The sequence below is a fragment of the Pollachius pollachius genome (genome assembly GCF_949987615.1).
Source record: "Pollachius pollachius genome assembly, chromosome: 2".
In the NCBI taxonomy this organism is placed as follows: Eukaryota; Metazoa; Chordata; class Actinopteri; order Gadiformes; family Gadidae; genus Pollachius; species Pollachius pollachius.
Window position 1 is genome coordinate 33,641,231 of NC_136935.1, and position 21,894 is coordinate 33,663,124.

The 21,894-nt window shown below is 44.3% G+C and overlaps 1 protein-coding gene across 3 annotated transcripts in view; it reads right to left on the bottom strand.

Moving 5' to 3' along the window:
• ctnna2 (catenin (cadherin-associated protein), alpha 2) overlaps positions 1-21,894 on the bottom strand; it is a gene marked incomplete at both ends in the record, with an annotated part of 254,093 nt that overhangs the window by 44,895 nt on the left and 187,304 nt on the right. For all 3 annotated transcript variants that reach the window (XM_079758937.1, XM_079758938.1, XM_079758936.1), the window contains one exon: positions 18,109-18,261. In XM_079758937.1, coding sequence (XP_079615063.1) covers positions 18,109-18,261 — 153 coding nt within the window. The remainder of the gene's footprint in view (positions 1-18,108; positions 18,262-21,894) is intronic.

Here is a 21,894-nt window from a genome sequence, read left to right on the forward strand (position 1 = left end):
GAGGGCCACTAGGGAGTGAGAGTAGTATTTGCTTGAGATCACCATGAAGCTCTGCTTTACATATAATGTTTCAACGGTCTAGAAAATGGTTAAAATTATGATACGGGACTAGGTTCTGCCTGGATTTCTAGTTGACAATTAAGTAGTTCATTGAGAAAAAGCTCATTCAAAATTATATTAAGTATTTCATGTCCAGAAGAAACATACCAGCCCAGAGAAAGTGAGAAAATCCTGCATTATTGTAGTCCTCTGCATCAATTTTTGTTATTCAAAGATTAAACTTGGATTAATTGCCAGTGGAAATCCCAGGCAGCTCATGGCAGCTGCAAAATCCCTTTGGGATTGGAAAACGTCTGTTCAGTAAAATAATAGGTAGCCTTTAAATACATAGATAAATGTGAAAGATTTTACATAAATAAATAGATAATACTGCTCATCCCAGTGTGTGGATGGAGTCAAAGACAGATGTTCCTTTGAAAATTCTGTGTTTCCAGAAGGCAGATTTGAATAATTTCTTAAACGTTTGCCCTACAGTGGTCCATATATGCATATTACCTGCAAGGTTTTTGGCCTGAATATAAAAAAACTACATTATTAACCTCAATTCAAAACACTCAACTTTTAAGAGAAAAACACAGTTGCATATGTTAATATGCTGTATGCCTAGCATTTCCTGTCTTGTTGCGTTGCATCGTATACAACTACAGTAAGAGGAACGCTATCCAACCCGTAACTTTGTTTTACGTAACAAAAGAATAAATGATGTACGGCTGGTAATTGTCCTTGGCCTTCAGTGGGGACAGCTGAAAGCCTTTCTCAGAGGAGAAATTACAGACTAAACTCTGTCTTTTTGATCAAATTCATATTCATAACTAGAAAAGGTAATTTCAGAAGAATTGCGGTGTGCCTGCCGGCTATTAAAAGGCTAACGCTTATCTAGATTTCTGGCATAAAATCTTTTTCAACTTTTTAAAGGTTGAAGAGTTTAAACAGGCTTCCAAAGTTTAAAGTCTGAGTGGAGTAAGCATAATAATAATAATACATAAAACATTTTAATAATGTCAAATAGTTGACCAAAATGTAAGAATTAGAGAAATAAATGGCCAATCTAAAATGATACAGTAGTAGTATTAAAAGTAGTATTCATATTATACAGTCTCAGTTCAATACACATATAAGAACGTTAAGAACAAAGGTAAGGCAATGATTGTAACTTGGAAATTCGTTCACATCTGTCTCAGCATTCAAAAGTTAAAGTTATCAAACGTTAAAGTTTGAGCCGAGTTTTGAAGTCTGAAGTAGTTGAAGTCTCACAGAAATGCACAGGCTGCAAAGAAGTCTGCATATTGACTAACATTACAATAATAACCAATTAAAGTTGATTATTGTAATATATATATGTATATATACAATGGAGACTTTTTTGTTTGCAGATCAAGGGCCAATAAGGCTGGGGTCATTACACTAACAGGGGGTGAGGCTGAAGGTCAGGCTGGGGTCATGAAGTAGTTGAAGTCTCACAGAAATGCACAGGCTGCAAAGAAGTCTGCATATTGACTAACATTACAATAATAACCAATTAAAGTTGATTATTGTAATATATATATGTATATATACATTTTTAATTAGTAGACGATGGTTCCAATACAAGCTTCAAATTTTACAATTTGAATGGAATCTCCAGATGAAATACAGCGCAAGTAGTTCCAAAGAGGGTCCAAAGAAAGCGACAGAAGGAATTTGACGAAGGACATATTTAGTTAATGCCTCCAGAATTCACACCATTAATTGCCTCTGCCCCCTGCCTCCTCCTGCACCACTGAAGGTGCTCTGCATTCGCACACAGCCAGGCAGACATTGTTCTGGCTACTTTCCTTTCCCCCTTCCTTTCTCTTGATTGGAAGCGATTTGTTAGCTGTGCGTGGATCAACTAAACAGATCTCCGGATGCAGAAAGAGCACTGCAGAAGGGAAGGGAGCGATCAGAGAACAGTACGAGGGCCTGCAGGCAGAGCAAATTGGCTGATTAGGACACAGGTGGCAACACAGGAAGGGAAGGGATATCACAGGACGCCATTATGTGTTTGCAGCAGGGGTCCAATGAGATACTGTCGTACGCACGCACACACACTGCCCCCGCCGCCGCAGGGTAACACTCACACGGTGGGACGGTACACACAATGCAAGTGATAGCAACTGTGAACCCCACATAATAAACACATAAACACACACAAATTAACAAACACTCTTAAGTGTAGAGTGATTATTGCATTATCATGTGTCGGAAAATTGCTATTATTCAGATTTCCTAAGGGCTAGCCGGTAATATACATAACAATCAAATGTAGCTGCACAGCTGGGTTTAAATTTCTCTGTTCAGAGCCACGGGTGGAGGCATATGAGGTCATGAGTTTTGTTTGTGGTAACCGTTCATCATAGTTCTCCGTGCCTGAGCAGGCCAACTAAAACCCTCCTCAATCGGTTCACAATCACACTGAACTCTGAACAATGGAGACTTTTTTGTTTGCAGATCAAGGGCCAATAAGGCTGGGGTCATTACACTAACAGGGGGTGAGGCTGAAGGTCAGGCTGGGGTCATGACAGTAACAGGGGGTGAGGCTGAAGGTCAGGCTGGGGTCATGACAGTAACAGGGGGTGAGGCTGAAGGTCAGGCTGGGGTCATGACAGTAACAGGGGGTGAGGCTGAAGGTCAGGCTGGGGTCATGACAGTAACAGGGGGTGAGGCTGAAGGTCAGGCTGGGGTCATGACAGTAACAGGGGCTAAGGATGATGGGAGGCTGGGGTCACAACACTAACAGGGGTTGAGGTTATAGGTGAGGCTGGGGTCACTATGTTAAAATGGGGGTGAGGCCGGGGTACCCAAGGTGACACTGGTGTGAGGCTAAAGGCGATGCGGGCGGAGAACAACAGAGAACATGAAATCACGGGAACAAGTGGCCCGAAAGTCCCCTCCCCCAGTCGACAGCGCAGCTCCTCTCTTGAGGCGGGGGACGCTTGCTTCTGCTCCATTAATCTAATGACAATGCCCCGTGACTAAATCCAGCTTAGCAGGCACTGCTCAGCCTTCGGGGCGTCTCTTTCACTTAGCACACTGCATGCACGCAACCAGGAGGAAAAATAGCTGGTGAAATATTGGAAATAGATAAATTTGCAGGTAATTCAATTAATAAAAATATTAAAAGTAAACAATGGAAATTATAATAGATTAATGCAATTATATATTGTCGGAGCATATAGTATTAGCGCTGTCAAATATTACTCATGAATAAATTAATATGAATGAAGATACATGAATACAAAAACACTACCCCTTTGGAGACATGGATCCTACAACACGCTGATCCACTCAACACCCTGTTTTCATTTGGACCATTTTAAATGCAACTGCTTCCGTTTCTCTTCGTAACCTGTGTTGTGCAATACAACGGAATGTATGTGGCAAGGCTAGCCATGTGGTGTAGGAATTTGTATTTTAAAGCAGTTTACTGCTGTGTATACCCAAGGATGTTACATGCCTGGAGAAGCAGAGGACTTATATGAGTCAACCGAGTCCTTCATACACAATGGAGCAATCGCATAACATAACACAGAGAGAGAGAGAGAGAGAGCGAGAGAGAGAGAGAGAGAGAGAGAGAGAGAGAGAGAGAGAGAGAGAGAGAGAGAGGGAGAGGGAGAGAGAGAGAGAGAGAGAGAGAGACACACACACACACTAATGCAATAATATAACCAAAGAAAAAGGTAAGATGCAAGAGATAAGCTTACTAAAGTGATAAAGATCTTTAACAGCATTTGACAACAATAAAAGTGCTGGATGAGTTTGATGTCTGTACTCATTCGAGTAGCACTGAGGTGGATCTCAAGAGGAGAACAAAGTCTCCTCCAATGGCTTTTTGGACGGGCTGCTGCCCCGACGGGTCCCCTCTCCGGTGGGGATGCGATGTCGGGTTAGTGTGCGCCGTGTTTGTTTTTCTAGCGATGTTTGCGTTAACAGGGTCTCTCTGAAGGGAAGGAGCCCAGGTCCTGTTCCCCCCTCCTTGGGACATCGACGACAAGTCTGCCATCTAAAACAACTATGGTTTTATTTTATGCTCCCCAGATGGGAAGGATAGAGAGGGGGCTTTTCTTGTTTAACAGATGGTGGAGCCACCGCCACTCTCACCTCATAGGGCCTGTATTGCCGTAACGCCGCGGAAACACAATACTCAGAAAAAAAAATATTTTAGATTACACTTTTGCATCATGCTGCAAAGAGGAAACCACCAGCCTTCGGCGCCGATCCCATCTTCCAACTAGCACGCTCCCCGTCCTCAACAACAGACATTACTTGAGTGTCTGCCCTTTGAGACTGTAACTGTGATTAAGGGCTATAAGTATACAGTTCAACTGAACGGTAGGCCCTGCTCATTCCCTCTATTCACCTCTTGAAGGGACCATGAGTGCTGACACCCAGAACTCGACGTGTCTCCAGGCCGCGACCAGCACAATGTTTATGTGGCCTATGCTCCCCAGCGGTAAGAGGGGGCGGTTTAGCAGCAGCTACACATGGGCTGCTGTGTCTCACCGGAGATGGGATTGGAATGAAAGGCGAAAAAGTAAACGGAACCGAAACGCACAGCAACTTCCCCCCCGCGGTGATACAGCTGTACGTGGTGACGTGTGGATGCACACATCCGACAGCCCCTTTTAAACCCTGCATATGGATGCCCGCATATCCAGATCAAATTAAGCCAATGGAGGCAATCATATTACATGCTCCAGCCAATGCATGCTAGGCTGCAGCCGTGCGGAAAAGTGGTGTTTTCTAGTGCTCAGTCACACGCCATTGGCGGACTGGCGTCGGATGCGTCATGCGTGTGCAGCGCTGCATCAGTGCGGCGCGTTGTACATTACACGCTCGGTGCTTCATGGATCAACTCGCTATAGGGGCAATGGCCAGACACTGTCTGATGATGTCGTTAGTGTGCACAAGGGCAACAAATGGCTTTTTGGTGTTAAACTAAGTTGGGGATGTTTGTGTGGGATGTATTTGTGTGTGTCTGTGTGTGTGTGTGTGTGCGTGCGTGTGTGTGGGTGTATCCGTGCGCGATTGCATGTCTGAATAGAAACGCACAGTGTTGTATGAATCACTTTCCGCCATGGCTTTAAGCCGCGTTTTCTTGCACATTAATATACATGAGGGAATATCTATCTTGTGTCTAGTCGGTGGAGGCATTGCGCTGTGCATCATCCACCGTGTGCAGCCTTAAGGCCTCCCCCCAGCGCGTTCCACTTCTGGCCTTCAACCCTTGAAGGATTGGAATGCAGCCGGAGCAGCGTGACATCGGCTGACAGGTAGCAGACAACGCGAGCCGTATCAGAAGATCACTGATTTCTGGTGAGTGGAGGATGCCATGCAAAGTCAATGTCAACCGTCTGGATTCAACCACTTGAATGGAGACACAGAGATGAGGGCCAGGCCAGTTTGTGTTGCATCTCTGAAGAGTTGCTAATGAGCGTTGGCCACAGTGGCGTTAATTGAGAGTTAACGAGCCTGGGGATATGGCGATAGCAATGGACTGGGCTGATAAATAAAGAGATAGAATACATAAAGAAATACAGAGAGTAGTTAGCCACAGCCCGAAAGGAAATATGATTGTATATAATTAAACATGATACCGTACATGGTTGGTTTGCTTTTAACTAGCCAAAACATTAATCTAACCTAAGCAATTTACCTATAGAATATATATATATATATATATATATATATTTTTTTTTTTAACAAAATTGCTAACCCATCAAACAGCTTATTAAATGATCATCATAATCTATCATAATAAAAGTATATGTTAAAATTTGATTGGTTTGAGTTAAATAAATCACATTACATTTCAGGCCTCATCTTTCATTTATTGGCTCTTAATAGGAGAATATTAATTTAAGTACATCCAGCTAAAATCTCAAAACTCCAACTTGTTCTAACCTCTCCGGGATGATATGCATAGCCAAAAGACAGCTGACCACAGAATAACTAACATGGTACAAGTTGAAAGTTTGAGTTTCACTACCTGTCTGTAGCCATTGTTTTAAATGCGTATTAAAAAAGTAGGTTGACGTTGCCTTCCTCTTCCCCCGGGTCTCATATCACTTGCAAATGCAACTGTTCCCCAAGGTTGCCCGACCCCTTGTATATGCGCTTCATATTTAATGCTATACCGGGCAAGGGGCCTGACCGCGCTATATTGAAACACTCATATTATATGCTATCTAGAGCAAAACAAGAGCGGCTTCAGCTTTTGTCCGTACACCTAATTAATCAGTTGGAGGTGATCTGGGCAAAAGCGAGAGTGCTTTATTCTGCATTGGTACTGTAGACGTTACAGACATGACACGAGTGTAATTAGGAACGATGATCTATGTGCCGTAATGAGAATTGATGGCTCCTCTTCTGCATCATCAAGCATTTTCACCTTCTCTTTCTGCCTTTTGCAACCAAAGGCCTTTCTGGATTGGATTCACACACATTCATACAGACGCACGCACGTGCACACACACTTAAATTACCCTGATTAATGGACTTAATTTCCAGCACATTTAACTTCCTACCAACAGCCAGCTTCACCTCTAAAGCTTTCTGATGATTAGATTTAAACCATGTCAAAAAGTCAAATGGCTGGAGACGACTGTCCTCCACTCCCATCCCAGTCCGCCATTGTCTCCGTTTGCCCCCTCCCAGAACACAGAACATCACTTATCCTGAACCCCGACCATAAAGGGTGGCATCCTTACTTACTTAGAAGTATTTCATCTTAAACATTGGCAGTGTACCATGACATAAAAGCAATTGGATATTAGCATGAATTAGTGTCACACAATAAACCCGGTGATATGGGACATCCGTGGTATAAATTTCACGGTGAGCTATGAATATCGTTCAGTCATCTGCATAAACTCACACTGCCCAAATGTGCCATGTTGACAGTGACAGAGTCGCGCGGAAGTGATCTTCACAGGAACATCACACCTTTCCCTGCTTTTTCTCCCTTTTTCCCCTGCATCAACAACCTCATATAACGTCACGCCAGGAAGACAGAATTGGTTTATCGAGGGTCGCTTCTATATTCACTATACACACCTATAACAATTTCAAAAACACACTAGCGGGCACATTCCCTAAAAATAGGCACAGCAGCTTCCCCCTGCTTCACACATTTCACACACTAATTCATTCTGCTCACATTTCAGGATCCCTGCTGCGTTCCCTGCAGGCCTGCGCACCGAGCGCATAGCGTACACCAGTCACCTTGCGAGCACAGCACGGCGGAAACACACTGTCAGCCGCTGACCCCTTCTGACGGCCCGACCCCTGATCTGTGAATGCGCTGGCGAGGCCCTTTGAGCAGGCTGCCAGGCGAGAGCACTCTGGCGCTGTGTAAACATCACCAGCGCTGCCGGGGCTACTGCTGTTTAAGCACAGGTTAATATTAGATGAGACACTGGGTTTCTTTGATGATGTAAGTTAACCCTCAAAACTAGGGCTGCTACCCTCAGGTAAAGAGGTGGTGTTGGTGGAGGAGGGAGGAGGCAGTGGAGGAGGCAGGAGGGCGTGGTGGTTGCGGAGGCAGGAGGGGGTGGTGGGAAGGGAGGAGGGGGTGGTTGTGGGGGATGCAGTGGTGGAGGAAGGAGCGGTTGGTGGAGGAGAGATGAAGGGATGGTGGTGGAGGAGGAGGGGAGGGGGTGGTTGTGGGGGATGCAGTGGTGGAGGAAGGAGCGGTTGGTGGAGGAGAGATGAAGGGATGGTGGTGGAGGAGGAGGGGAGGGGGTGGTGGATGGAAGAGTGCGGCTCAGCAGTTCCTTGGAGAGTTGGGATAGCCTTCTGCAAATCACAGCGCATTGTAAGACCATGGCCGGCAGCTCTGGCCCAAAGGGTATGGAGCAGTCAGAGGTAATAAGAAAATGCTATTCCCCTCTCCCTCCTGGATCCCACCTGTGCACTGGGACTGGTTCTCTCGTGGTGGACGAGCAGCCTGTGGCCGGCATGGCTCCGGCGGGAGATGGCCCTCATTACCGGAGCGCCATCTGATAGTCCACTGCGCTTCCCTCCACCTCCCAAAGACGGGGGAGCCATGTGATGATGGGGCCAGAAAATGGCCTATTATGTTTCTGTCTCTTGACTCACCCTGGTCCCTTTCACATCCCTCTTGCCACTTTGGCTTTCTCTCTCCCTCCGTCTATGTCTCTCTGTCTCTGTCTCCTTCCCTTTCCCTTTATCTGTCTCCTTACATCTCTCAGCACTCTCAACCCGTGCCCATCTCTTCCTCTGTCTCAGCCTCTCTCCCTTTCTCTCTTTCTCGCCCTCCCCCCTCCGGTTCCCCTCACGCCCACACAGAAAGAGGGGGGGTTAAGGAGAGGGACGACCGTCCTCCAGGCCGGGCTGCTGAAAGGGTGAGCAGGCCAATGAAGGAGCAGATCCGATCCGGGGGAGAAAGAACAGGCTGCTGATGAGCCATTTACCTGCTGTCTGTCACGCTAAGCAGGCAGTGCAGCATGCTTTCACACACCGGATAAAACCCGACCGCAAGCTACAGCAAAACGGTTTGTGAATTGATGAGGCCCAAGGAGAAGTGTGGTAGCACTGGCTAGCATGTGAACAGGTAGAGTGGTGGAGGAGAGGAAGGCGTCGATAGCCCTAATCAATCCTAGCTTCCAGAGAATTGTAGCTACACTCTGCTATAGACCGGCCCCAGCGCGATCCATAAAACAAATGATGTGGATTTACGCAGGCACCGCTCATAGAAGAATCCTGTGATTCCAAAAGGAAATCGTTAAAAAACTCCTTAGATACCCTCTTACTTTGTCTCAGCAGCAAGTCACTATTAAGACACACTGATTTATTTATTAGTCGACCATCAATAGGCTAACAGGACAAATGATTCGTTGCATTCTAGATCAGATATGGTCTATTACTTTCATTATGTATTATTTATATCATGCAGCTCACCTGACCTTCATCTTGTGTCAATTTATTCCTATTACAAACAGAATAATCAGTCTATTCCCTTATCAAGAGCTCTTATGATATCTTATTCTGATGGAAATAGTTACCGTTCTTATCCGCTGTTGTTCATATTGAACATCCTTGAAGAAACACATCGTCGTGTACACTCCCACTGTATGAGAATACATCAAGAGAAGCAACTGATCCACCTCAGCGTCTTTTGTTTCAGTTATTCACCATATTATACTTTTCCATTCACTGAGTTATCAGCTAAGTGATCACAAGACAAGGAGCAGGCAAATGTCAACAAGCTCCTGCGTGACGCTAGCTGCAGCTAACTACCTTTTGGCCACTAAGTGTGGATGCTTTCTTAGAAGGCACGAAGCCCTTTCGCTAACCGCTGACGTAGCGACGCGATGCAAAGCGTCATTGCTGGAACCTATTGCAGATTATATTGTTCAATTTCACCAAATGATTTAAAACTCATTTCCACTACCCCACCAGGAGCCTCAATGTGTTAAATCAATGGACCGCCCATTTAATGATAGGATTTGCTGACCAAAGCAACAATGTGTTACTGTACTCAAAAAGAAAAAGAACCATAATAGGTTTTTGATATCTATGTGTATGTGGGTGTGTGCACGTGCGTGTGCGTGTATATGCGTGTGCATGTTTGCGTGTGTGTTTGTGTGTGTGTGTGTGAGTGTGTGTATGTGTATGTGTCTGTCTGTGTGTGTGTGTGCGTACGTGCGTGCGTGCGTGCGTGCTACATGAGAGGAGGGACGAGGTAATGAGCAGAGTGCGACGGAGTGCGTTTTCTCGCTAGCCTGTCGAGGCCAACAGGGGCCTAATGCCGTCTCCGGTCCGCACTTTGTTTTTGATGAAATGGAGATGGACTCTAATTGAGCTTTTACTGCATGTGGGAACAGCGGGCGAGAGATGGATCTCTGGGCTGGTTTGGCTTGATGGGCAATAACTCCAGCGGGATCCCATGTTACACTAACCTCCTTCTGAGGACGTGTGCATCCTTGTGGCTGAGCTAACAGCATTGTGAAATGGTTTGTAATGCGGTTATCCATGCACTTTTCTGGTTGTTATCTTCGCCGTCACCCTGTTTCAAACCAAGGGACATGAATCCCCAGGGTGGACCCAGCGGACCCAGGGGACGCATGCAACGCTGCGGTGGGGGACAGCTTTGGGTGCGGGCGTGTAGCTGTAATCATCTGACTGACGACATGAATGTGTGTGAGTGTACCGCGGTCATCGTGACTGGACACCCAGCCACTACATCTGACGGGTACTAGCTTGCTCACCGGCCAGCACCGCATGACCATGACCACCGCATGACCACAGCAGTTTTCCTTTACCTTTTTCTTTTTGAACTACAAATATGTACTTGTTATACTACTGTGAGCGTCAATGATGCCAGCCATTGCACACCTCATTATTTCTGGAAGGAGGAATGCATTCCTTCTCAAGGTTTCTTTCTTCAAGGGGTAGGGGGTTTCATAAATATATGGCCTGTAAAGCCACACAGTAACTGAGATGAAGTGATACGACAAAACAAATTGACTTGATTTGAAACATTGCGGTGGAACAAAATTCCATGTCTTACATGTCAACTCTGATCACGAGAAACCGAGGAAAACACGACAGAGCCACGTCGCGCCGTAAGGGAAACACCTTAAGCGCCCATTAGCACGTGACATAATGAGGGAGGCATGCTGGGCTACGCATCACACTTAGCATTAGTGGTCTGGTGGTATGGGAGTGGTGGGACGGGGGGAAACGGCGGGTGCGTGCTACGTTCTAGTCCTCCCCTGTCTCCTCCTTTGTCACAGTTAATCTTGTGTAATCCACTTAAGAGTCATATCTGAAAAACATGACAGGGATTCCTCCGCCGCCTGTCATGTAGCGCCGCTTACACACGATATCAGGCGCTCAGCAGGTCTTACCGTGGCATTTTTGTCCAAATGCGAGGTTTATCTCTATGGTAATTTGCTGGAGCGAGGTTTGGGGAAATATTCCACATTAAGATGGCCATCAATCACCAGTCTTGTTTAAGGAAGGACAATGAAGGGCTTTTTGAGCTCACCCCTATGGCGTCAAGTGTGCGGTATGTGTTCGGCGTCTGAACAATATCCGTTCAGATGGTAGGATTGTACTCGGTCGGTCGTGTGACCGAAGAGTGAAAAATAATAATGATGATTCATTCTTAAATAATTGAACGGCAATGTTGGCCACACATGGCATGATATGACACTAGTACGAATTTGCATGTAAAGTAAATCTCACATTTGTTATTCATGAGCATATTTCACATCCAAGCGGTGATCCTTAGCGCTCGCTCTATGTCAAGACGATGCCAAAGTGTACATCCATTAAATCCAACGGATATTGTGTTCATCCAAAACAAGAAAACATCCAAGCACAACCTAAAGAATACAATTTCTAGAGTATAGCACTAAGTACATCACTCCTTAATCAAGATGCAAAGCAGCTAGGCATTCAGTGAGGACATGCATCTGCTCGCATGGATGAAAATCCATTGAAGTAAGTAATGTACTTTAAGTAGATGGCCTCCATTGGGGACAGTAGCATGTTCTTGGAAACAGACAAAAAAAATCCTGTTGCCATGGTTTAACGATTATTTACAAGCCGCAAACATGATGTGATTACAAATGTCCCCCGTGCCCTCTCTATCAAAGACAAACTATGTTTTGTGAAATGCAAGAAATATTCTTCAGCTAACCAGTGGGCATTTGGCTTTCACAAGCACAAATACATTCCATACACTGGCAAAACAACCATCAGAATACATAACACAGCAGGAGGATTGTCACTTGTGGGAGGGAACGGGGGAAATGTTGAAGTTAAATTTCACACAGCACTATTTACAACTCTTACTATTTATCGGCATTTAGCAGAGGCTTTTACCTGTATCCAACATTTCTTTACATGTCCTCTGATCAAACATGAGTGGTATTTCAACTAAAGTCATAAGGCCTATATTTTACTCAGCAGTTGAATTCATAGTTCATAGTAGAGAATAGCATGTCGAAAATCCCGTACAGACGGTTAGGCTTGCATTAACGCATACACGCACCCACTGCAAACCGCTTATTTCTGTAAATGCGACATGCAGTAGGGCCTAAGTGCTGAGTACATGGTTAAGAGGTTACAGGCGATTCCTTTAGATGACGGAGGTGACTCTGCATAACGAGCTCTGTGACAGTAGAATCATGGTACACATCGCCACTCACCTGGATGACAAGATGAGTAATTCACCTTCAGGCTACTTTCCAGCTGTATTGTGGATTTACCCTAACAGAGCGTTCCCCTGTCCCGTACTTCCTTAGTTGTATTTTCTGACAATGAGTGTCTGGTTAGTAACAGTTACTGACTAAGGTCTGTGCCCCCCTATCGATCGCACGCCCCTCCATCATATGTTCATCAGCCTGCCCGCCGTGTTGACCCACCGCTGTCCCTGGCATGCAGGGCAGCGGAGGAAGACAGCCGGAGTCAGGCCATGGGAAAGCTGGAGAGTAGTGCCAGTGAGTGGGGTCTAGGCTGCCCTGGGGTCTCAGGCATCAACAACACCTGTAAGTGCATGGAACACACCCCTCTTGACTGATACCTCGGGCCAGGAGTTCATCTATAAAATAACGGGGAGAAAAAGTTGGAGGCGTGCGTGGAACAAAAAGGGGGGAGTTGATGTATCTTCTCCTAGGGGGCTAGTAGTGTGTTTCCAGCCATAGCTAGATTTCCTCTGAGCCCCATAAGTCGGGGGAGGAGAGGCTGTTAGCATCGGCGTTAAGGTCCGGGTCATCCCGAATAGACTTGTCCCGATGGTAATCCATCCTTTAGCTCGTTCTGCAGCACTGTGTTTAAAGCACCGCCGCTTAGAATGATGTGGAGCCGTTTCACCCCGAATTCAACCACAACACTAGGACAACGCAGCATTGTGTGTGAATGCAGTGTGGAGGTTGTATTATTATGCTGCTTGACTCCTTAAGTCATACCACTGTTAAGGAAATAGCAATATATAAAAGAAGCACATACGTGAATACATACAATGCATGCACCTAGAGATGAACAGTCTTTACGTGAACTCTAAGACGGCGTTGTATTCTCTCTTTAGAATTTAACATTTTCCATTTTTATTTTAAACACTAGGGAATATTGAAAAGAAAAATGAATTAAAAAGCTCAGGAATTCACAGCACTCACAGGGATTACAGGCACAAGCAAATATCCAGCCAGAGTGGGATTAATGCATTCAATTATACATTCACTATACGTAGCTTCCACTGAGCAGGGACACTGAGGGGACCAGAGGTGGGTCACCGGCATCCATGAATGTGGCTTTCCTTTCGCTGGCCTCCCTAGAATCTTTTCCCTTTAAGAGACATTTGATTAAGCAAGAGCGAAATAAGTTGTTTGTCTAAAAAGAAAGAAATCGAACGGAGGTGGATTGATTAAGGAGGCAGAGTGACGAGGAGTGTGAAAAAAAGGCCAGGAACACGATAAAGAGAGAGCTGAGAGCTGAGTTAAATGAACAGTTACTGTAACCTCCACGACAGAGAGACAGCAAAAACAATGAAATAGCCAGATCAGATCTCTGATTAAATCAGACTTCTGATTCAATTTGGCCACCCATGATCAAATCATTGGCACTAAAGAGCTGCACGTTCAAAGTGGATGGGCTACGATATGGGCCTGGAAAATACAAAGACATGGGGGAAGGATCCCATGGTTATGAAGGAATTGAATAGGTAGGACCCACATGACATAATGCTTTGAACAGAGGACACACAGTCCCTGGTACTTAGTGTCTTCAATCAGATGCTATTGAAAGATACCACTTAGGTGACATACTTTTAAAGCTTTATACTTCAAATGAATGATGAAATGAAAAAAAGATTCCACATTTTAGGGAAACCATCCCAAAGCGCATTTTACAAGTTCACCGTAACATGTAAAATATTGCACCTTTAATGAAGGTAACAGCCTCCAGGTAGGCCTCTCTGGCTCTCTGGACACTCCAGGAAGAGATGAACGTAAATGGGCCCTAATGAGGCAGTACTAAAAGATGGGTTGTTCAGCAAGTGCATAATCAAGGTCAAACGCAAGAAAATCTGGAGTGGTGATGGGGTTTAATGTTTTTCCAGTGGCCCCATGCACATTATCCCCATCGCCAACAGCATCAATGAAAATGGAATCCAGGTAGGTGTCTATTACTTTTCCCCCCTACTTGTTTTATGGAAGCATTCATCATCACTAATGTGACTAATAGCCTCTTAATATCAACGAAAAGACACACAGCAGAAAACTGGTGGCAAAGGAAAGAAACAGAGTGATATGAAGCATCACCAGCTAGCTGGAATGGGAAGGTGCTGGCGACCTATTTGCTAAGCAGATAGGGCGGTTGAGTAAAGGCAGGGTATTACTGTCATCTGTTTCTGTTTAGTTTACACAGAAAACAAATCTTTGTTACCACAAAACAACAATTTGCCTGTCTGGTTTAAATGCTAAAACCGTAGGAGCCATCGCAGAGATCCGGCACATATACCAGGATTACTGATCAATCCAATCTGTTTTTCCATTTACAGATACTATTTGTAGATTTTGAGTATGATTGTATTGTTATTAAACTATCATCATGGGTGAGCTGGCGCCATTCCTGCCAACGGGGAACAAAGCACGGAGTGCACGAAAAAAGTGGAAACGTCCATTCGTACATTCACAAGGCACCCCTTTGTGCCGGCGAGAAATGGTTGGACGATATACCTGCAGACTCACCGAAGCAGATGGAAACGATGGTTGGTGGGATAGTGCGCCAGTGCAATAATAGACGCTAACTGCGGATGGAAGAGCCTGCATACTGATTTAATGGGGGAACTGATGACATCGATTGAGGAATGTTCAAGATGCTAGAGAGATATAAAAATGTGGTCTGTTGGAAAAAAACGTGTTTGGGATGGACATTATGGTTCCAGCATTATATCCAAGCTGTAATGTAAAGCTTAATGATAACATGTTATAGTCAAGAATTATTGCTCTTTTGTATTTGGCTGTTTGAGAACAAACACATGAGAAAATGTTTTGCAGTCAAACATTTTATTCCAAAATGCTGTTTGTTTTGTTGGGTTCCGCATTGGAACGAGATGGAATATTCATGAATGAATTATTAAAAAAAAATATTAGAAATAAAAGAAAATGTGAGACAGAGGAAATGTACTAAACTGAGTAATACCTAATTGTTATCTTTATTCTCCCAGTCATTGTGAACATAGGCCAACAGAAGAATAATAAAGAATAAATAGAATTTCTTCATTGAGTCAAAGCTCATTCCACTTATAAATGAGGCTTTGTAACTTTACAAAGTTTTCTGACAACATTGACAATATTGTCAGGGCCAGAGAACATGAAGCATGTTGAAAAAAGCATTTAAGGTATTTGCTTTCTTTAAGTGTTCTCATAGACTTAGAGATAATATTCATCCTTGTAATAAAACCTGGTCTTGCTCGACAAAGGCATGCCTCAACTTATAATTGAAATCGTTATAATATAGATCTCTCTCTCGTGAACGTCACACTCCATGGCATTAAGTTGAAATGATGTTCGAGGAGAAAAAGTTCACAAGTTAAATATATTTTAACCGATTTGAGAGTTTTCTTTGTGTGAAGGTAAAACATAACGTTGTCATGCATCCATGCAGTCACTTCCTGCACATGAGACACTCACAACAACCCTAAGAACTTCACACACCATGTTCAATTAGCGAGCACACCTTCTTAACACATCGCCATATCTCATTAGTTGGTGCGTCGGCCTGTCGTATTCTTAGCCAATTAATGCCTCACAATTAGTTGGCCCCTGCTGGTCAGGGCGGCGCTAATGAGTATGATGTAATTACCAGAGGCCTTGGGGTGTACATGGCCTAACAGGAAGAGGTGAAGAAACAAAGGGAGAGGGAGGGAGAGAGAGACACAGAGAGATATGGAGATGGAGTGACTTTGTAAGAAAGAGAAAGAGAGAGATAGAGTGGGAGGAGAGAGGGAGTAAGAGAGAGGGAGATAGATGCAGTGCTACCACAGTTACCTTGAAAAAGTAATCTGATTACTGATTACTAGTTGCTCCTTAAAATAGTAACTTAGTTACTTTACTGATTACTTGATTTTTAAAGTAACTAAGTTAGATTACAAGTTTATTAGTTACATTTAGCTGCGACAACAGCCCCTGCTGCCTCAAAATAAAGAAATACAACTGGTTTTGCCAATACTAATTTTTTTTTAATCTGATTACTGGTTTGGAAATAGTAACAGGTTAGATTACTCGCTACTGAAAAAAGTGGTCCGAGGCCAGTAACGCGTTACTAAGTAACGCGTTACTGGCATCACTGGATAGATAGAATGGGAGATAGATCGAGTTGGATGGAGAGAGAGGGAGATAGACAGAGTGGGATGGAAAGAGAGAGTGGGAGATACATAGGGTGGGAGGGAGAGAGAGAGAGGGAGATAAATAAGGTGGGAGGGAGAGAGAGAGTGGGAGGGAGAGAGAGGGAGATAGATAGGGTGGGAGGGAGAGAGAGAGTGGGAGGGAGAGAGAGGGAGATAGATAGGGTGGGAGGGAGAGAGAGAGTGGGAGGGAGAGAGAGGTAGATAGATAGGGTGGGAGGGAGAGAGAGAGTGGGAGGGAGATAGAGGGAGATAGATAAGGTGGGGGCAATGGAGTAATGGAATAATAGTGCCAGGGATAGACCAAGGAGGCCTTTTGAAAAGGAATGACGTGCTAATGATATTGATGGCTCTCACTTTGAGTGAGATTACGACTTGGTGTAATAATTATTGATGGATCATTTCTTGTGATGGAGGTGTTATAATGGCCTCAACGAATATGTCCGTGCCACAGGTGCAATGTGTGTACACAAATTGGACCCTCCAAATTGGCTAATCATCAAGCCAGCTGATAGGTGGTTGAGAGAAACATTAGCATGTGAAGAACAACTTCAAATTGTCATAGAGCAACCTAAGTGGTTCAATGTAGAGATGAGGGAAGCAACGGATGATAAGGCTTCCACTCTAAACATTGTCCTACACAGAAGCGGTTTGTTGAAGCACTTAAGAAATTTTCATTGGCACTTGCTCATTCTATTGAAAAGGTGTAGGGAAATTTTGAAATGGCGAGTGATAATATTATTGAAAAATATGTGTTTTCTCATGTGGATATTTCTTCCAGATAAAGTAAGTAAGGTAAAGAGTTTTCCCTTTTATAACATAATTCCTTCATGTCCTTGTTACCAGGCATAACTACGTTTGTCTTTAGACATACAGATACAGACATAACCATGTATGTCTCTAGACAAACAGCTACATACATAACCATGCATAATGTATTATTGGGACTAGAGTGCACATGGTAATACTGAGATATGGATTTCCAGAAACGGCTTGAATGTAAAATCTTTTCGTTTCATGAGCTGGTGACCTTCATCAATGACGTAGCCCACTGTCTGAGCAGGTACCTGCGTATGTGCGTTTGTGTGTGTGTGTGTGTGTGTGTGTGTCTGTGTTTGTGTGCGTCCATGTTATATTTAGCTGTTTGAGTGGGACAGGTGAAACTAGGTTAGTCTGTGATCTAAGATAGCGTACAATGGCTCAACAAATCTCTTGTCATTGTCGCAACGCTGTATTCATCTGAATTCCTTCTCTCACTCCCTGCGCATAACCCTTATATTGTGTTAAATAACACATAAGATGGCCACCAATCCATTGCAAAATATCCCTAACAACCCCTGCCTGGATGCATTTTGAAAATAAATATGTGAAAGTGTGTGTGTCTGTGTGTGTGTGCATGTGCGTGTGTGTGTGTGTGTGTTTGCGTGTGTGTCCATACACCCTGGTTTGGCCTCATTTTCCGCACCAGGTCACCCGTGTATTCCAATAACAATACACATAGAAACCCCTGCGCCTATATAATTGTGCTTATAACAATTTCATGAGAGTGACAAAACACCTCATGAATAACCTGCGAGCTGGATGGGGGGGATACGAGGGCTCGGTTGAATGGGTGTGTGTGTGTGTGTGTGCATGTTTAACGAGTGACTGACCTCCACGAGCTTGTTGGCGTGCTCACGGAACACCTGGGCGTACTCTTTGACCTCCTTCTCGTTGCCGCTCTTGGCCGCCTCGATGAGCACCAGCAGGGGCACGTTGGTCTCCAGGAAGGAGTCGGAGATGTGGTCCATAACCGCCTTCCTCAGCTGCAGGACGACAAAACAAACAGGGGGTCAGACCGCTGTCCAGTGTGGGACGCGGATCATCCTTACCGCCCTGAGCAAGGGTCAGCTCATAGGATCGGTTAAAGGTGCTGTAGGCCCACACGCAAGAGCTGTCTTTTGTTGCTGAAGCTGTAGCCAATCCATCAGCTGTTACTGAGGGAAATGCACCGTGAGTATTTCTGTTGCAGGCTGATTTCAGTGATTTCAAATTCAGCCGATTCTGGAGACAGTTGGACAGAGGATGAAATCTTGTGTCCGGTATTGGCTTGGGGTGGAACATGGAGCCATTGAACTGTCCTGCCCCATGATCATAGTAAACCCAGTGATATACTCCTAGAGTAGACGGGGGAGACGGAGGAAGAGCATTTGACTGAGATCATAAATACACGAGTCGACGCCCCTCGGGCCCTCTTAGTGGGGAACTCTTCTGCATCCCATATCTGTTTATGGAATCATTGACTGCCAAACTGCAGGAATACTGGTTCTTTTCTCAGGGAGTAAATGGACAGGGATGCTACGCGGAGAAGATATCTAGTCGGGGAAGGAGGCCAGAGGGAACAGTATAGGAACTATAAAAGACAGGCACTTTATCTTACACACTGAGTTCAAGCAGATAAGCATGCACATACTAAACACCTCCTCACGCCAGAAAACACACACACACACACATACACACACACACACACAAATGTGCGTACACACACACAGAGACACACACACACACACACACACATAGAAGTGTTCAAACAAACACACACACACACGTGCACACAGACACATAGACATGTACACACACACACACACAAAGACACACACATGCACACCACTTTTTTTTTGACATTTAATGATGTCAGGACTCTTGAAGCCTCGGTAATATTTTACAAATGCATTCAAAAGTAATTTGCAATTTGCATTGATAATATTGTATTTGTTTCAACCACTTTTCGAGTACTTTTTGGGTGAGGTTTCCTGAACTGCAATCGGGGAACACATGCAGGAGTATTTGCTAAGGAAATATTACAAGAGCGTCATAAAGGGCCAGCAGGAGGTAGTGATTCAGTAGAGGGTTTGTGAGGAGCTCTGATACAGATGAGTGATTTCCTACGTCTTGGCTGCTCTTGCACCATCAGCATCCCAATGCCCACACACACACACACACACACACACACACACACACACACACACACAGACACACACACAAACACACATACACACACTCACACAGACACACAGACACACAAACACACACACACACACACACACACACACACACACACACACACACACACACACACTAACAGCTCACCCACAGAAATCCATCTGCAATCTCCAGGTCTCAGCGCCTTTCAAATCCCACTCCCTCCTTCTCTCTGTTAACCCCTCACTCCCTCCATTCTTCGCACACACACACACACACACACATTGACTTCCTGCTTTGAGAAAAGCACCAAACTAACTTTGAGCGGTGTGGAGTTGCAGTTGTCAGGCTAGGTCACTGGGGTAAGGGGTCATTGGAGGTTCTATCAGAAGTTAATATAGAGGTCCAATGTGGTTTGGAACCCATCATCTTTCACCGTTCTTCATCTCCTCTCACAGACGACATGGGAGTACACATGTCATTATGTTGTATCACAAGTCTCTAAATGCATACTTATAACGCTTATGTTTACTTTTTGCCTTTACATTTCTAATGCCCACATTGTGTTTATAGATATATTTCCTGTAGATGTTTGCTTTATGTTTCATTAAAAAAATGACTAACAGAATTTACTTCCTCATTTTCTGTTAGTCTCATAGTTGGTCTCTTCCATTATGCATCCTTCCTCTTACTTTTTAAGGCGTTACAGGAGAAGAAGTGTTTCCTGTATAATATTGATCAAGGATAGGACCCGAGGAGAAGGGTTTCCTGCATAATAGGGATCAAGGATAGGACAGAAGGAAGACTGTTTCCTGCATAATGCACATGAAGGAAAGAACAAGAGGGGGAGAGTTTCCTGTCTAAAATTGATGGCCAGCAGGACAAGAGATGGGGTGGTTCCTGTCTAATAAGGACGGTTGGAAGGGAGTAAGCAGTTAAACAAATCAAAGCGTGGATTCACTTCAAAAAGCCAGGCAGAGGTCTTTGTTGCTTGGGAACCACACGGTTTGATCTACAAGGATAAGGTTATTCTATATTGATGTCTTTCATTTTTATCGGGCCGTTGCTTCTTGCATTATTAGTCACCTGCTCTTTTCCCAGTGAGGCCTACGAATAGATTACATGTTTTGTGTTGTTGAAAGTAATAAAAACTGATTGGAAAAAAGTGAATCTTTTCACTTTCCTAAACATTTATGCAAAGGTATGCACCAGCCCGCCAAGAGCAACTGACACCTCTGCCACGATTCAAAGCTCCTAAATGAGCGGGGTTATGTCAGAAGAGAAACAGTTTGATTAAAGGACACTGTTTGGTTGGGAAAGTCTGTCTTCACCCGTGCTTGAAACGCGGGACACGCACACCTTGGGCCGGTGTATGGCATTTTTTTATAAAAATGTCAAGCCCTGTTCAATGTTACACACCTCAGTGGTATTATTAGGAGACTGCCCGTACAACAGGGATTTGCATCGATTTTGAACTAAACAAATAGTGTGTTTATACAAACGTCAACACCAGACTTTGCCCTTACAAGCTCCCTACAAGGATAATGTCCTCTTACACATGGTGGTGACACAGTGCAATGCACTGTGGGTGCAATGTGGATCCTGCTGCTTCTGCCGTAGCGGTTGTCGCAAAAAGATAAAGGCTCGCTCCCCCTTGCGCACTGTCTCAGAGGCCTGACTTGACAAGTGGACGTGTGTTGAAGTGTCTGGGCTCTCGTTCCCTGTTGTCTTGTAGTTGTCGTGGAGTCAGGCGATCATCTTTAAAGACAGATGCTTGGAATGCACATCAGAGGAAGCCATAAACAAGACAGCAGTGAGAGCAGTGTACAACCGAAACGTTGTAGCAGGACATTGGTGCGCGCTGGGTAACGAAGATCCTTGACATTTGGTTTAACAGGCTTTTTTTAAAAGATCACAATGGACTAGGCTATGGGAAAGCAATTCTTCAGCAGGAAAGCAAGTCAGCAAGAGATGCTGGGGGTGTGTATGGATCGCTATGCGTAACAGCAGTAGCTATTCGATCAGCATTATACCAGTGGTACTTCAGGAAAAGGTCCAGGTATTCTGAAATCTGGTCTGTGGAAAATGCCGATGCATTTATTTTCTTGACTGCTTAAACTTCCAATAATCCTCTTCATTGTATTTTATTAGTTATTACATGTATTTTAGTCTGAACTGTACTGTGACCTTGACATTATGACTTTAACCTTACATTGTGAAGGCCCATTTGTATTGGGAGATCTGAACGATTGTTCTTTTAAATAATTTCCCTCAGGGATCAATAAGGTCAACTGTATCTATATCTTGAATAGTTCTGATTCTTCCAGGGATAGGCAGATAGGAGTTATATTTGAATTCATAACATGCAAAGTTAATAATTATAAACTTTAGAAACTTCACCCAGTCCATATGATTGGATGAATACAATTATACATACATTTATGTTCACTGACGCTGATCGCTGAAAGTCTGGTTTA